The 18,453-nt window shown below is 36.4% G+C and overlaps 1 protein-coding gene and 1 long non-coding RNA gene across 2 annotated transcripts; both read left to right on the forward strand.

The window, feature by feature from the left end:
- The first annotated feature begins 4,043 nt into the window (after positions 1-4,043).
- Positions 4,044-7,625, forward strand: LOC132608930 (uncharacterized). The gene is made up of 4 exons (XR_009570616.1): positions 4,044-4,188; positions 4,962-5,013; positions 6,132-6,218; positions 7,320-7,625. It is a non-coding gene; the product is annotated as an uncharacterized LOC132608930 (long non-coding RNA).
- A 2,316-nt stretch (positions 7,626-9,941) lies between these two features.
- On the forward strand, positions 9,942-17,932 carry LOC132610082 (chromatin modification-related protein EAF1 A-like). The gene is made up of 7 exons (XM_060324337.1): positions 9,942-10,198; positions 11,318-11,514; positions 11,631-11,684; positions 13,321-13,401; positions 13,584-13,715; positions 13,808-13,924; positions 17,570-17,932. The coding sequence occupies exons 2-7, from the start codon at positions 11,353-11,355 to the stop codon at positions 17,627-17,629; spliced, it is 606 nt and encodes a 201-aa protein (XP_060180320.1). The 5' UTR covers positions 9,942-10,198; positions 11,318-11,352; the 3' UTR covers positions 17,630-17,932.
- The last annotated feature ends 521 nt before the right edge of the window (positions 17,933-18,453 follow it).

The raw sequence follows: 18,453 nt of genomic DNA on the forward strand, positions 1-18,453 counted from the left end.
TGTATATGACATTGGTTTGGCGAGTCACAACGTCGAATTAATTTTATGACACCAAGAAATCACGTTGGTGGAACTGGTTTAATCACCAACTGATTTTGTCGTTTGAGAAAAGGGTGTCAGGCGTGTATCTTTTGTTGTGTTTGGGTATCACATTTTTTATGATCAATCTAACCATTAAAGTGGGTAATTGACATGGAGTACTCCTACAAGTCATTCGTGCGTTTACTACACATTCGGAGGAGTACTACTCTTTATATAAGAGGAAATTGAAGAAAATGAGAGTTGTGTGGGCTCTTCGGTTATGCATTCAAGGGTTTGGAAATTGAGAATCAATTAATTGTAATTAAACGTGCAATTGCAGCACTTTAACAAAGATCATTATTGTTCCGCTATTTAATATTTCGTGCAAATGGAGCATAAGTCGCAGAAACATGTGTGTTTACTTCAAGGATGAATCAGTTCAAAAAGCGACAATGTATTGGGGTTTTACTCTGCTTATCCTTTAATTTTATACTCTTTATGATTTATGAAATTCAGGTTTTATAAATTTTAGGATGTTATTAGTTGATGATCTCAAAGTATATTCTATATGCATGCAATAACATTATTTAATTGGTATATAATTGTCACGGCCCAACCGGAGGGCCATGACGGGTATCCGGTGCTAACCCACCCGGACACCTCTTATAGTACATTCACATTTACATCTAGGTGAGCCACATAGCTTAATCATACTATCTAACCATCATTCATGCTAATCTCATTGGGCAACAACACATTTATATCACCATCAACAACTATGCCCATGTCAATGTACATAAGCCGACGAGGCTATCAAAATGATATACAAAATATAAGCCGACAAGGCTAAAGACATCTAACCATATACACATGTCTACGAGCCTCTAAGAAGAGTATGTCACATCATATAGGCGGGACAGGACCCCGTCATGCCCATAAGTATGTACACAAAAGAATAGATACCAAAATTTATAGCTCTGAATGAAATGGAGCTCCTCTACGTAGTCCCTGAGTAATAAAGCTATGGATCAAGCCCGTCTCCCTGGCCATCTGCGGGCATGACGCAGCATCCACAAACAAAAGGACGTCAGTACGAATAATATACTGAGTATGTAAAGCATAATCAATATCATTATAGAAGCATAAGAGACAACATAAGAAATAGCATAAGATGGGAGGTAGTAGAATCATCGTCATAAACACTTACTTGCCTTTCATAGGGACCTTCCATTTCTAATGTGTGTTTGTGCATATACACATGTACATATCCATACAACCATATCCGTATCCGTATTCGTATCCATATTCATATTCGTATTCGTATTCATATTCGTATTCATGGCATACCCGACCATGAAGGTTCGGTGTTTCACATACCCGGCCATGGCAAGGCTCGGTGATTATACATACCTGGCCCTACCAAGGCTCAGGGTTATCCGTACCCATCTGCAGTGGTGTGCACACAATGCATATCATACCCGGCCGTTTAAGCTCGGTGTTACATAATAGTCATACATAGACACATATATAAGAGCTCGTGAGCATCTTCGGCATTATTACTATCATCATTTCATTACATCTATCCTTAGAGGATCACCCATCATATAAGGAATTTAGTAGAATCGTAAACATAACGAGAATCATGAGCTTTAGTAGCTTTAAAGGTAGAATCATTTGGAGGACATTATAGACTCATGAAAGGATAGATATATAGCCAAAGAACCACGCCTTATTGAAAGAAGGGTTGTCCTTACATACCTTTTCGTTTAGCTATTCTACCACTTGAACGTTCTCCTTCAATGCTCACGTTTCTACCTTCATTAGAGTTTATACTAACATTAGATAATCGATAGCTTAGCATACTTGAATAAAGCTAGAGAAAATTGGGCAACATCGCCTTTGTTTATACAACTTTCTCCATATCATATATCAACTCCCAAACGTCTATAATAACACTCACAACATCATAAGCAATGACCTTTATTCACCTACATTATCCATATTTCCCACTTCACTTCAAATCATCCATATCCGTGGTCATAGCACACTATTACATTCACTCATGTACAATGTCTATCCCATGTTATTAATATCATTTATAACATAATTATAATCACAACATATCAAGAATCGTGACTCATTCCAAACTACTACTCAAAATGCCACTATTCTCACTTTCATGACCCATTTTCTATCTCTTTTTACAATCCAAGTCTTTCAACCTCTCAATACCTTAAACAACATGGAATGACCATGAAGCTTACCTTAGATGGTGTAGGAATGGACTTTGGGTGGAAACACTTCACTTGAGCAAAACCCTAGTTCCACTTCCACTTAGATTTCTTGTCTTGGATGAACCTTAATGAGTTTCTTGCACTTGATTCTCTTGGTTTGATGACGTTGAGCGTCAATTTCCTTTGAATTCTTGTGGAAAATGTGTGGAGAAATATTCTAGAGAGTTCTTGAGAGAATGGGAGTGAAAATAAAATGAACTTGGGTCCCTTATATTAATTTAGAACCTGTCCCGACTCAGTTCTACGGACCAACATACGGTCCGTATAATTTATATGGACCGTATATGTGGCCGTAGATTTGGTCCAGTGAGAGCTGCCATTCTGGGCAGAATATACGGTCTAACATATGGCCAGTATATTTTATACGGCCAGTATGTTGGACCGTATAATGCCCAGCTTTTCTGAAACTCGTTCTCGTCGACTCGTTTGATCTCCAATCCTTATGGAACCTTCTTAACACTTGCCCAACACCTCATTAACAGTCTAAGGGACGCTATAAATCTTCTCCAAGACATCATTAAGTCGTCATTAATTCGGTACTCGTAAATCTTATCTGATACATAACGTATACCTTGCCTTTCTTGGCAAACTTTCTTCTCTTACCTCGAATGTCTTTGAAATCTCAATTAGGATCATCAAATGCTATTTCTTACTTATTGAAACATCGTATACTTCGTGCCCTTCGTTAGTCTATTCACTGTGCATCAACGAAAAATTTTCGGAGGTGTAACAATAATGTGGTAGCATGCACGAAATATGTGAAGTATTATTTGCAAGGTAGCAAGACATGAATGAGGCTACTTCAAAGTTTTTCTTGAGACCATGAAAAAAGTATGTATATATCATTTTGGGTCAAAAAATAAAAATATAGATGAATTTCTTTGAGAATCCTTTGTAAAACAAACTATTTTTGTTTTTGTGTGTATGCTAAATTTTTGAAATCTGTCCAGAACTATCAGTTAAGATGAAAAAGAAAGAAACATCTTCCTTTGATTTCTAGAAAGTCAGTATCTTTGGGTTACTGAGAATGTCTATTGATAGAATACTTCATCACATTTAAAGAGAGTGATATATGATGAACGAAAGTTGAATCTGTGCGACAAAATTACAGCGACAATTAAAAGTAAAATGAACAATAAGCATTTTGTTCCCATACTTATGTCAAAGCTAATTCAATTTCCATCTCAATTAAGTAAATGATAGTGGGTAATTTTCTTTTTATATGTTCCAAATGCGTTTGGCGTGAAGGGTATTTTGACCATGTAGAATGGAAAATATTCAATGGACTTTTTAGCAGAATTTGATGACTTTTGTTACATCCCGTAATTTTGCACCTTCGGAAAATTCGAAATAATTTTGACTTGTAAGAAATAAGGCCATATTTGATTTTTATTCAATATATATATGTGTTGTTCATGAAGTGTTGATGTGGAAATATGGAGGAAGGCCAAGGGAAAAATTGGGAATTTCGGAAATTAGTTTCGTGGATTACAAAATATGGACCAAAAGAAATTGGGCTTGGAAAAATGAAAAAAAAAATGGCCCATAAGTGGCCGGCCAAGAGGAGAATTTTTTTTTGGCCCAAGGCCCATGAGAAATTAAATGCAAGACAAATAAATAGAAGGGTCCATTACCTAGTCATCATATTTTAGAACTTTCAAGACAAACCAAAGTGAGAGCAAAGCAATGGGGGGGGGGGGGGGGGGTCGGGGTCGGCTAGAGCAAGAGAAAAAAAAAATCTTGAAGCCCAAATCTTTGATGCAAAAAATTTATTTCTTCTTGAATTCCCGCTAAGTTCAAGATCCTCTTCAACGGGATATAAATTTTGAGGCAAGAAAGTACTTTTTTTATCAAGTGAAAAAATGGGAAAAAGGTAAGAATTATACTCTTTTCTTGTTATGGAAGATTTATATATGATATAGTGAGTAGAATTGAATGAAAATCATGGAGTTGTTGTGTGTTGAGTGAGCCATGTGGGTGTGTGTAGGTATAGGTGGCCGTGTGATGTTGTTATGATGAGGAGGAGATGGATTAATTTTATTTAGCTTGTTAATTGTATTGTTGTGACCTTGTGATGTAAATGGAAGAATAATGGTTCAAGATTGACATGAGAATTTGTTGTAAGTTGTTGTAATTTTATTATAGTTTTATGTAATTATGGGAATGGAGTTGTTAAAGTGTAAATTGTTGTTGTTGTTGATGAAATTGGAAGATAAAATGTGTTGTGAATGTTCGTGTCGAGGATTGGCGGTTTCGGGTGAAATATGGTTTTGGCGGGATTGTTGAATATATTTTGTAGAATTGTATGAAATGTTTTTGAATTGCACTTGAATGATCTTGAATTAGTAATGAATATGTAAGTGTCGATATCGGCTTGAAAAATTCGTAGTTGAATTGAATGTCGATGAATTATGTTGAAAATAAGGTTACTAATGCTAGAGTGTGTTTTGAATTTATCCTTGATGACTATTATTATGGTTGTTGGTATCGTTGGTGTGGTTGTTGATGAATTTGGCCGAGTTAAATTCTCGAGGATGTTGAATTTACAGGGGAGATGCTGCCGAAATTTCTGTAGACAAGTACTAGTTAGAATTGAATTTCTAAGTACTTGTAGCTAATATTTGGAAATTGATAATATTATTGTAGAGATTGGAGAGCCCGAGACTTGATTCGGAAATTTGATTAGCGAGCGATCGAGGTATGTAAAGCCTACCGTTCCTTCTTTTTGGCATGATCCTTTTGGAAGAAACAAAATGTATATGTATGTTTATAAAGAAAAATCCTATTCTTAGAGCCACTAGGTTGGCTAACATCTTTGACCTCCATAAGTTATTCCACATGGCTGGATACATATTCCATGATGTTCAAATATTCTATTTGTTATGTTCTGAATGTTGTTCGAAAGAAAAACGAGAAAACTAAAGCCTTTGATGAATATTTCGATATGAAAATATGGTCTTAAAGTCCCCATTTGATTTGATCCATAATGTTATCCGCAAGTTTCCTAGTATGAATATGTGACCCACAATGATGCCCGAAAAATATTTGATATGGCTAAAGTTTTGGATACTTATATTTTGATACGTACATATGATCTAAAAGGCTCCATTTGATTTGCTCCATAATAATGGTTGAAAGTTCCCCTAATAGGAATGTCACTTGAATTTCCGAAAAGAGCTTCTGAAATGCTTTTAGAAAGTTCTGTACTTCAAAAGTTTGTAACTTTCGTATACTAACTCCGATTGACCCGAAACTGATTTCTGAGCCTTCGGATGCCGTAAATATATTTGTTCATCGAGTTTTGAAATTTGTTTATTTATATGCATATGTTTTCCGCACTACTCCGCTCGTGCCTACTACTATGATATCGTTCGCCGGATCCCGGGTTGGTTTTGTGATCGTGCGCACTATGTTATATTCGGCAGTATGATGTGTTACGGTACCCGAGACCTCGCCATAGGGCCGGGTACCTCTTACATACGGCGTTATGATGTGATATGGCATATGATATGTTCTGATGTGTGATATGATATGATGATATGATATGTTCGGGGATTGTACGGAGATTTGAAACCTTCTGGAGTATGATGTGTTGTGGCGCCAGTGTCGGAGTGGCGACCACGTTCTTGAGCCTTATGCATGATTGTTATTTGCATTACGTATGTTTTTAAAACAGGTTTGATATACTGAGGTTGTAACCGCTTCCATACTCCTTATTTCAGTTCTGATTTGGATTACTGTACTTCATGCTTTACATACTCAGTACATATTTCGTACTGACCCCCTTTCTTCGGGGGCTGCGTTTCATGCCCGCAGGTACAGACGTTGGTTCTGGTGACTCGCTAGTGTAGGATACATTCTGCTACTCTGGAGTGCTCCTTTGACTCGGAGCCCATATTTGTGGTAAAGACCTTTCATTGTATATGTCTCTGTATATATGTATGACTATCTGGGGTACGGCGGGGCCCTGTCCCATCATATGTTTCTGTTATGTTTGGTAGAGGCCTGTAGTCATATATGTGGGTCATGGGTCATGTTTGTTCGTCTCTGTTTATGATCTGTGCCTTAAGCGGTCCCGGTTGCTGTTATGGCCAAATGGCCCATATGTTTGTATATGTTTGTATATCTGGGCGATGTATGTTCCGCCAGCCTACTGGATTTGATATGATATTTCTGTACGGGCAACCGCTTAAGATGACATTTGTTCTTAGTATCTGTTTGAAATAACGTATGTTAAGTCTGAGTAAATCTTTGATATGTCGATCTGGTACGTAAGTCAGTTTGGGTGTCCAAATAGGGCACCAGTCGCGGCCCACGGGGCTGGGTCGTGACAACTTTCAAACAAGTTTCTACCTTACTTTTATCCGGTTAATACAAGGATTGTCTTGAAGCTATTTGATAAAATAGAAAGGTTGAATGCTAATTGGCAGATCCATAAAAAATAAAATTAAAAATAATGGCATGGTGTCTTTAGTAACTGATTTCATTGTTACAATTTGAGAAGATGTTGTTTTGAACATTTGATATTGGAGAACCCTTTCATGTCATTCTTGCATATCATCTAGCAAATGAAATCAATCACAGGATAAAGACACTTCAAAGGAATTGCTAAAACCACAAGCCGCGTTTGACAACAAGAAAACTGTCTTGCGTCGCATCATTGCAGGATAATTGGAGTGGCTTTGATGGAGATAAAAGTTGAGTGCTCCTGGATGCTTTGTGCAAAAAATATTTGGCATCAGTTAATAGTGATTGCTTGGCATGAATTCTGGCTAATAAGATTCTAACGTCAAAATGCTTGAGGGAATTTTTTTTATGTGCATGTTGACTTAAGATTATTAATGTTCATTTTGATTTAATATTATGGAGAGAAATTCTTCTTTTTTTTACTTTGTTGGATATAAATACTTAGTCATTTCCATCATATTTTACTTACGAAAATTGTGATCATCTTTTTCTTTCTTTTCTACACTTCAAATATTTTTCTGTGTGTGATTTCTGCAGTCTGTTGCGTTCGCCGTTCGTCATGATTTGAGGTATCGCTGTGGTGGTGAGTTAATTCGTTCTATCCTAGGAGGATATATTCCATAATCTCAGGTACATTAAGGGAAATAATTTCCATAAGGACACACTGTGAATTCAGTGGACTCGAATTTATTTTCCTCTCTTTCCAGATTTTGTTTTAGATTATTTTTCGAATACTGAAATACAACAGATCTTACCAAATTTTTAATAGGATTTAGGCCAAACCCATCGACAAACACCTGTGGTCATCCACTTCTTTCAGTTGAACACCCAAAGTGGCCCTTGTTCCGTTTAGACACTTCAGGTGGGCCATTCCTATTCCACCTAGACACTTTTTGCACCGTTATCGGAGCAAAACCAACACCAGTCATCTCCTACGTGGATTAAGTGGCCAATTAAATTGTGTCAGCTCATTTAAATTGTGTCAACTCAATTAAATTGTGTCAACTCATTTTAATTGTAAATTCACTAATTTATAAATTCGTGGAGTTTTGACCATTAAAAATTGGGGCTTTTGGGTTGGTTGGATGTGCAATGAGGTGGCGCTCCCTTTGGTGTTGGTTTTGCTCCGATAACGGTGAAAAAAGTGTCTAAGTGGAATAGGAATGAACCACCTGAAGTGTTTAAATGGAACAAGAGTCACTTTAGGTGCTCAAGTGAAAGAAGTGGACGACTACAGGTGTCTGTCGATGAGTTTGGCCTAGGATTTAATGCATGTTGGTATATAAAGCATCTAGATGTAGTTAATTCTCTCTTCTTTCATGAGATTACATTTATTCATCAATATTTTTTATTTAGAAACATCATAACACTTTTGTTCAAGGAAATCATTGGAGCGCCAATATAGGCTTTACCCTTGATGTCGACTCAGCCCGGCACATTAGTTATGCATGTTTATTGATTGGATTCACAGCACACGCAAGTATACACGATCGACAAGTAATATAATAATAAGAAAATCATTATTCCCATGAGGACCTATCTAATTAACCTTTTGAATTAGATTAAATAGTCGTAGTATATCTATAGAAGTTTTACAAGATTTGAGTTTATTATCTAAAACAGAATTCGTAAGCTAAACTAGTATGCTTTTGCCTTTATCAGAAGGAAGAGATATTCCAAGGTTACGGGTAGAATCTTCAATCCCGTTAAGTATCCACTTTAGTTGGCAATTTCAATTATCTAATTTACTAGTCACATGGTTAATATTGCTCATAGGGCTCTCCCGAATTCCTATTCACCTATTCAAATTGTTCTAACACCTATATCCCTATGAAATTAACAATAATAAGAATGCATTTATAATAGATATGACTAAACAAGGCGAGTAAGAATTTCCCTATCCTAAATGCAAATCCATTCTTCGATGCCCTAGTTTAAGCACAAGCTCTATTTTATCCTATATATAATCTATGATTTCATTTCCCGAGTTCAATCCTAAATTCATAGATACTATTCAATTGGTGATCAGATAATCAAATAATTATTCAATTGGTGATCAGACAATCAAATAATTAAACGCAGGATAAAATAACCAAACCAATAATGGACATGTGAAGATGTCATGCGCATATGTTCCAGTGAGGAGGTGTGAGAGGTTGTAAATGGGGGTTTAAAGAGAGATAGAGGTAGGCTGAAAAAGTATTGGGAAGGGGGTGATTAAACAGGACATGTCATATATGCTTATCGACGACATAACCTTAGATAGAAGGGTATGAAGGTCGTAAATTAGGATAAAAGGTTAATAAGTGGTTAAGTGTTGTATCGGTTTTCTTTGGGATTGGGCTTGATGGTAGTTTGAAACATCGTATTTGTCATTTCTGTTTATCTGTTGCTCCTTTCTTACCAGTTGTATTAGCATATTCTCGTATTTTTTTTTTCCGATCTATGTTACCACCTGCTGTTTTTTGTGTTTCAGTTATCACATTATTTCGTTGTTGTTACTGTTATTTTTTTTCTTTTTCTGAATGCTATGTATTACTTTCCTTATTAGTTGCCATGTCTTCTTCACTTTCGTATTTTCTTTTTTCAAACTACTTTGAAATGCTTTGCTTGAGTTGATGATCTATCGAAAACAGTTTCTCTACCTCCATGAGGTAAGGGTAAGACTTGTGTACACTCTATCCTTCCCATATACCACTTATGGAATTACACTGGATGTTGTAGTAATAATATTATCTATATCTGTATATAATGAAGTTGAAGTTTTTTGCATGACATGTGCTTTTAAAATAGAAAAAATCAGTCCTGAATATTTCAAAAAAGAACAATCAGCTTTGAGAAGACAACTGTACCAAGACACAATTGATATTCTTACGGTTGGAAAATATGAAAAAAAATAAAGTTAATGAAAGAATGTTGCTCCGACATCATTTATTGGAGCAGTCAAATTTAAAAGGTAGATATACCAGAATTTAATTGATGGTATGATGGCTAAAAGAAAGGAGATAAGAATTTGTCGGGGAGTATACCTTTTGACTTTATTCTTAAAAAAAGGTGTTAAAGGTTATGGGACAATGCTAGATTTTGGTAGTATATAAGTATTAATTTAAATAAATTCCTTCTTTCTTTATAACTAAATTAAATATGTTTCAAATATGCATGCATCAGCTATTTTTAGTACACTCTAAAAATGATACTATGAAATAGACTAGTTTACAAAAATATATAAATGAGCAAATTTAACCTTTTTAAGTCTTACGACTTCATGGATTAGTATGACAATAAAATTGTATTGGCATCAAATATCTTTTGCTTTGAATTGAGGTACTTTTCATCAAATAAAAACCGTAGAACAAGGAGAAACCTTTGCATTGCTAATCTTAACTGCAATTTTGGCACAGGTGTTCACAATTGAGGTATTTATTTTGATTCCCAAGCTTTACAAACCCTAGAGTTTGGATTTTTGTTTATTTTCTTGCAAACCCTAGAGTTCGTCATTGTTCTTTTAGGGGTTATTTCATAAGAATGGAAAATTGTGCATATATTTCTTAAACTGTTTAGAAAAGCTTAATTTTACGTGACAAGTTGTTGTTGCTCTGCATGTCAAGAAAAATGAAACTATTTTGTCTTTGATCTTGATTTGCTTTTCATTCGACTTGTTTGAAGTTGATGATCACAGAATTATAGTGCTTTTGTGTAAATGAGTGAAGACATGGACGAAAAGTTGCAAAAATGCTCGGGTCTTTTCAAGCATCTTTAGTATTACAGTGGCGGATCTAGGATTTTCACTCAGGGGTTCTAAAAAAAGAACAAGAGCTAAACATAAATAATGACGTTGTCACTGGGAATCGAACTTGGAACGCTGGAGAGAATTTTGAACACCATGGACCACTTGAGCTGACCTTTTGCATTTGTTCAGGGTATTCAAAACTTATATATGTACATAAACACAGAAAATTTACCCAATATATACACTGTAATTTTTCGCCGAGGGTCTTCGGGTGAACACCCTCCATCCCTCCTAAATCCGCCCCTGGTTGTGTAGTCATGAAAATGCCGTGCCACTAGGTCAACATGCAATCAGGAATGAACTACTTTTGATCCTGCTGTTTGAAGTATGTGAATATGCCGTGATTAGCAGAACCCAATTTTGTGTAATACAATTTTTGTTTGCTGTTGATGACTCAAATTTCAGCATGTTGGAGAAGTATGTGGTATCATCCTTTTGATGGTTTTAAGAATGGCAATGCTAATATACACTGTCTTGATAACCAGATCTCTCTCAGTGTGTGTATGTTATGTTGTGTTATGTCATGTTACGTATACACACACCAAGGTAGGCACACACATTTCTTTAACAGCCATGTGATTGTTTATAATTTGTTTGGTTTCAACGGGACACTTCCTGAAAGAGATTGGAGAGCCATCAACTCGATTCTAATGGTAGTAATGGTGTTTTTTATCGCTAACTTCGCATCGGTTTAAGAGCTTGATAATACTTCTTCTTCTTGTATAGTGACACTTTCTTATTGAAGGTTTATTCGGTCAATATATTGCAAAGAAGCCAAAGATGATGAGGCAATCACTTGAAAATTCTTCTGAAAATTTTGGTCCTGTGGGTGGATTTGTCTCATCTCCAGTGGCTTCCCAGATGAGTAACACGTCCAACCCAAATAAATTCATGAGAGTGCTTAGTGGTAGGGATCAGGGTAGCAGAGCCAATACTTTGAAGGTACTTGTGTATGCTAGAATCTTTTGTTCTGTTTCAAGTGCTTTTGTTTGTTGGAATGAATATCTGATGATTTATCCACTAATAAGCATGAAGTTGATTATTGCAATCTCATGCAGATGTCTGTTGGACAAGCAGGTTCAAGAAGTCCGTGGTCACTATTCGAGGACCAGGTTGGTTTCTTTTTTATTTGATACGGAAGCCAAAACTACCCTCGAGCTATTCGAAATAGATCACATATCCCCTCCGTTTGGTTTTGGTACCAAAGGAGCCCTTGCCGTCTAACGAAGGGACTATAAATGCCCTTGCTTTTAACGGACTGCCACGAAAGCTGACTAGGCAGTCCAACTGGGTAAAAAATGCTGACATGGCTGTCCACCTAGGCAGTCCACTAAAACCGCCTTCCCTTTGATCCATGCTTTCTTCTCCAAATTAGAACCCTAATTTCAGGAAAAAACTTTCTTCCCCACTAAATTCAGTTGGAAATCTCGAACAATATTGTAGAAATTTTACAAGTTTTATCTTGAACAACAAGAAGGCAATGGATTGGAAATCTTCGTAATAATACTAACGAGTTCAATTTTAGTTTCTATTGAATCCATACTTTTAAGAATTTGAATTTAGAATTTAGTTGTATCAAAAAATTATTAGCTTTGACTGGATCCAATCAATAAGGCTGCATCCATCCTCCACTGATGTAAGCAGAATAGGAAAAAAAACATGAATGCTCAGAACTTCCGTTTTTTCATTTCCTTTAGTTTCCTTTTTCTTTTGGTCCGTACTTTCCCCTGCTCCAATACCATCGGCGGGCTCTCATCGGCCAGTTGTTGCTCCCCCCTCTATCCTTTCGTATATCTTGATAAAATTTCATAAACGTCGTGCTTAACCTAATTGGATAAAACTTCTACAAAAAGAGTTCACAATGTTTAGCTAAGCTATTCCAATAGCATGTAAATGTTACTAGGCTTAAAAGTTTCATCTTTCAAGTTAGACAAATAAATGGTGGCGGTAATGGTGGTGGAGGGGAAGGAAATTTTAGTGGTGGAAGAATAAATAGAGGGGAGGGGTAAAATGGGTTAGGGGTGATGAGGTGTCATACCCACATGGCATTCATCTCATGAAATGTTAGTGCCACGTAGGATTGGATGTCCATCTTGGACAACTTTAACGGAGGAGGGGTATATTTGATCCAATAGTATAACGGTAGGGGTATATTCGGACCCAAAGTATAACGAGGGGCATAATTGGCCCTTTTCCAATAGTGCAGGGGTATATTTGGCTCTTTTCCGATTCCATCTAGGGGAAAGAACTTTTTTTTTTTTGTAAGTGAAGAAAGATGATATATTGATCATATAGTAAATGAAGTGTCCAGCATGTGAGTATTACAAATGTCCTCATTTTCAAGTTTTAGTCACATTATTACACCTACTCGGAAATTAGTGTGGAAGAAAACTTTTTTCTGAAATTAGGGTTCTAATTTGGAGAAGAAAGCATGGATTTAAAGGGGAGAGGGTTTTAGCCACGTGGACTGCTTAGGTGGACAGCCATGCCAGTGTTTTTTATCATGTCAGACTGCCTAGTCAGATTTCTTGGCGGTGCGTTAAAAGCGAGGGCATTTGTGGCCCCTTCGTTAGACGGCAAGGGCTCGTTTGGTACCAAAACCAAACGGAGGGTATACATCCTCTATTTCGAATAGTTCGAGGGTAATTTTGACCATTAACGTATTTGATATATACCTACTTCTGCTTTTTTGTCGATGTAATTCTTCTGGCATGATGTGTATTAATTTGATTGACATCAAAATTTTAGGCACTCGTTGTCCTGGTGCATGACATGGGTCCAAATTGGGAGCTTGTAAGTGATGCTTTCAATAGTACTTTACAGTTCAAGGTGAGCATATTCAAGAGTTCTCTTACCATTTTTTATCTAGACTACTCTTAACAGTAGATGATTTTAAATCTTTCTTTTATCTTTTTTTCTTTACTCTGTGTTAATTTTTTTTATTTTTTTTTAAATCTTTCTTTTGCCTTATCTTTTCACTGCTCCTAAAGAGTCGTCTTGAGTAAGTGCAGTGTATCTACCGCAAGCCAAAGGAATGCAAAGAACGACATAAAATACTGATGGACAAAAGTAGTGGCGCTGATAGTGCTAATGATTCAGGATCATCTCAACCCTATCCTTCAACATTACCTGGCATTCCCAAGGTTCAACAACTCTTTTCCTTTGTCTCTTACCTCGATGTTAACCTTTTTACCCTTTTTCAGTAATTTGAATGAACATGCTAAACATCATTCAGGGAAGTGCCAGGCAATTGTTTAAGCGTTTGCAGGGGCCAATGGAAGAGGATACACTTAAATCTCATTTTGAGAAAATGATCTTGATCGGGCAGAAATATCTTTCACGAAAGAATCAGGTATTCTTGCATTAGCATTTCTCCATAAATTTTGTCTAGCTTATTGGTCATATTAGAGTGAGAAGCCCCTATTTCGTGGTCCTTGAATTGGTGGTTTGTTATCTGCCTGTTTAGTGTACATAGAGCGACTTTATTTTCTTCCCGCATCTTCACTACGTGTTTATGAAATTATTATAGTAGGTGGCTTTGGTAATTGGGTTGCCATTTGGTTGTCTATCATACTAATTACTAGGACCAATAGGAGATCAGGCATTAATGCATCGCTCAAAACACTAGAGCTACAAAACTTGATGGGTCAGAATATGGGTAAGTCTTTGCAATAATACGAGTTGACTAATGTCTCAAAACGTCAACTAGATGTAAAGGGTGGGTGTGAGACATCTAGTTAACCAAACGTCTAGCTTGATTTTTTTTAAGGTTAATAATTTATAATGATGGAAAATATCAGCAGTATACCAAAATATGATTCTCTTCCAAAATCACCAAATCTTCTATACAAACTGGATCTTCATGGTACACCAAAAAAATCTTGAAGTGGAGGCCATTCCTAAGATATGCAGTCATTTCCTATCCCTTAAAAAAATTCTTTTTATTTCTCTTCTTCAATAAGACCTACATGAGTGTTAGCAAGACACATCCCTCGCCCTTGTCTTCTCTTCCTTCTTTAAAAGGCCAATCGAATAGGGCCTCTGTCAATGTGTTAGGCATCTTCCGTTGTAGTCCGCGCCATCTTAAAGATCTCCCATCACGAGCGAGTTGCCACCTGACAATGCGGAGGTGTCCATGTCTTCATCAGATTTTTGCGCATAAAACACCAATTGACATGTAATCCTCTTCCTCAAATTCTCAATTGTGAGTATCCCTCCCCTTGCTGCCAACCAAGTGAAAAAACATATTTTTCTTGGAACCATGGAAATCCAAACTGATAAGTGCAGGAAACCCAACTCTCAGTGGTGTAGCCTAGCAGTCAATAAAGTGGGTTAAAACCAAAGTTCTAAGGTTCAAACCCAGCGGAGGCAAAAAATACTAGGTAATTTCTCCACATCTGTCTATGCCTTAATAGAAAAAGTTATCCGTACTTGTGCTGGTGGGAGGTAGCAGGTACTCCTTGGAATTAGTCAAGGTGCGCGCAAACGGGCTCGAACTCCATGATTACAAAAAAAAAAAAAAAAAAAAAAAAAAAAAAAAAAGGAGTGCATGAAACCCAACTCTTCCCTAACTAAGAGCTTATAGTAATATGACTTTACCAAGTACACTCTTTCTCTCCTCACACCTATCACAGGTTATGTACTTGTATAGCCTTTCAATTGGGCATTGAAATTCAACATTCTTCCAATCTTAGGCGTGTTATGTAGATTCCTTCTAAATATAGATCAAGTCTTCCCTCTTGTAACCTCTAGAGCCGTTGTGTGGTCATCTCCTTTTGGCACGATATTCTGCAAGTATTTGAGTGTGAGTCAACGTATTTTCCCCATACCACCTCTGACACTAGGAGCTAACTATGCTTCTAACCCCTGTCCTGTATGTGATGCTGCTGCAGAAGTCTCTCCATCCTTTTACAATATTCCTCCACAGACTACACTACACATTTAGTGCTCCATTCCCCTTTCACTATTCCATGCTTTTCTACCATCACCTCCCTCTATAGGCTGTGCTCCTCAATCCTTTATGTCCACAACCACTTCCCTAGGGACCTTGTTAACTCATGTTTGTGGTGGTTAAATTTTTTATTCAACTAAGGAATTAGAGATGGAATGTCAGCACAATGAGCTTAATTTGGGAAAGTGGACTTGAATTAATACTGCATAACACTTGTGTGAAGAATAGTTGAAATATTCTTGCATGGAGAACAATTGCTGGATATGTTAATATTTGTGAGGTCACAAGTTCATTCATCAGAAAAGGAATAGTAAATTATGTTATGCATATAACATTCCTTCCTGGTGGTCTTTGATAGAACATTTTGCTATATATTACTTATAACTGGAAAAACAAAATTTACAAAGTTTGACATATTTTTACCACTCCCTTCGGATCAAAAAGAGTGTCCACTTAGCCATTTGCACACCCCTTAAGAAAATACGAACTCCTAGACAAAAAGAGGTAATTTGACTAAACTGCCCCTAATTAAATACGTATTAGGATTTGATCACATAGCACTTAATAGGGGCAAATCTAGAAAAATAAGGTAAATTCTTTCTTGATTTGATAAGTGGACACACTTTTTGACTCAAGAAAAAAAGGGTAAGTGGACATTCTTTTTCATCTGGAGGGAGTTTATAAGAACGATGTACTTGTTGTAACAAGTTTTAAAACTTTGTATTTCAATGCAATTGAACTGAAGCCGTGATGTGGTGCTTTCTATATTGACACCACCTAACTGTTAATTTCAATTGAACCGTGATGTTGAGTCTTTATCATGCATAGTTGATTTTGACTCATGTTGCTTGCATTTTACTGTAAGTAGGCGTTTGGCCATGAAAATCAAATATGTTTCACGTTATTTGGAATTTTGAAGTTGGAGCTGAAGATTGTTTGGTTATAGTTTTTGCAAAGAATATTTGGTGGTTTGAATGTATTGAAAGTGAAAATAGATTTTTAGGTGTTTTTCAAATTCCAAATATACCTTCAAGTTGTATTTGGAGTTTTTATGGCCAAACGTTGATTTCCAACTAAAGTGAAAAATTCTTATGGCCAAATGGGTCCCAAAATGTTGTGTGCATTTTATCTCTTGCTATCATGGCTTAATATCTGTTGTACATGTTGATTAAGTAAGTATTTTGAGTCAACCCTCGCCCCTACCTTGTTAAGGGCGACTGATGATACTTATTAGGTACCGTATTGTAGTAGGGATCTAGTAGCTCAATTGGTTAGCTACCTGAATTTTCATCTTGTTGGTGAGAATTCGAATCCCCACGTTGTAATCCCCTTCCCCTATCCCCATGTAATAAAAGAATAAAAAAATTAAAAAAGGTACCGTATTATTGTACTCATGCTACACTTGCTGCACTTTTTGTCCAAATACCTATTCATGCGTGAGTGGACCAAGTGAGCAGAGTTAGGAGCTGATTGAAGACTGTTGTGGGAGCTGTTGCTTCGCTGCATCTTGCAGTTTCCCCTTTATTTTATTGCCTTTATTGTTCTTTCCTTCGAACAATATTTGTATTTTTGAGACCAATTGTACTTATTTCAGTTTAGCCGCTCATGGCTTGTAGCACTAGTTTTTATGGATGTTTATGGTCTTTCTGCACGTCTCTACGTTTGTTTTCAAACTTATACTTGTCTTTCATAACAAAGATGGAAGTTGTAAGTTTTTGGTTCGCCTAGATTTGAGGATTAGTTATCATTGCGGCTAAAGCAAATTGGGTCGTACAAATATAATCTTTGCGTCACATTTTCTGTTTGACCCGTATCTCCATCTCCAAAAACTTCCAAAAAGTAAACAAAGTATATATAAATTCTATGAATTTAATCAAAACATTTTTAAATAAAGGACATAGACCTGCACTGCAGTTGTGCAAGGCCGTCATAAGGCATTGGATCTCAACAGACGCTCCATTGGAAATTGAAACTGATTCCACAGGGGTGTTAAATATCCTTCACTCTTAACTCCTCGGTGTATGATACTTTGCTTACTCAATGCAGGTACTTGATGAAGAGACCGGGGAATCCGTTGATCCGCCACTGCTTCATGCAAGGGAATAAAGTAGCTCATCTGCTGGCGCAACAAGGAGCAACTGGAGATCCGAGTGATCAACAAGTCCTTTTGTGTAATGCCCCTACTTTTGTTATGTATCAAGTACTTGAAGGCATGGAAGAGAAGTATACCTCTAGGAAAGTATCTTCCAATGCCTGTAGTAGTCTAGTAAAATTAGGAAATCAAATCTTAGTGTAATCAAACGCTAGGGTGTACATGGATCGGGTTGTTTCGAATACTAAACCAAATCAATTGTGTCGGGTGTGTAAATCTACAAACCAAACCAGACCAATAAAAGTTGTGGTTTTCAACTTTGGGTTTTTTTGTTTTTTCAGGTTAGTTCGGGTAAAGTCTTCGCACAAAACATATAACTTGGGCTTTAAATATTACTGTAGTCCTAGTAAGACACAACTACTTAATTATGGTGATTTTGAAGAAAATAGCACAAAATGTAAGATGAGTAATGATGTTAAAATATTCAACAAAAAAGATAATGAAACCGCTAAGCCATAATAAAAATGATCAAAATCTAAGGGCATGTCTGGAAAGTCACCCATGTAATTAATATTGAGTGTAATTGGTGTAATTACACAGCTTGACATGTTTGTCAGGCCTAGTAATTACATGATCAGCATGTAATTGAGAGGGAATAACTACACTCTCTAATTCTAAAAGGGGGTTGAGAATTGGGTGTAATTATCTTGTAATCACGGGGTTACTTTTTAACTTATTTTATTTTTAATTTTATTTCTTTTCTTTTTAAAACATTTTTATTTCTATTATTTCTATTTCTTTTTTATTTTTACATTTTAATTTTTTTATTATATATTAT

The sequence above is a fragment of the Lycium barbarum genome, chromosome 9 (genome assembly GCF_019175385.1).
Source record: "Lycium barbarum isolate Lr01 chromosome 9, ASM1917538v2, whole genome shotgun sequence".
NCBI lineage: Eukaryota > Viridiplantae > Streptophyta > Magnoliopsida > Solanales > Solanaceae > Lycium > Lycium barbarum.

What these genes read in the sequence shown, in the direction of transcription:
- LOC132610082 (XM_060324337.1), top strand. Translation starts at nt 11,353, where the DNA reads ATGATGAGGCAATCACTTGAAAATTCTTCTGAAAATTTTGGTCCTGTG. An exon ending in CATTACCTGGCATTCCCAAG is followed by an intron (nt 13,716 to 13,807) that starts GTTCAACAACTC and finishes AACATCATTCAG; the next exon opens with GGAAGTGCCAGGCAATTGTT. An exon ending in ATCTTTCACGAAAGAATCAG is followed by an intron (nt 13,925 to 17,569) that starts GTATTCTTGCAT and finishes TACTCAATGCAG; the next exon opens with GTACTTGATGAAGAGACCGG.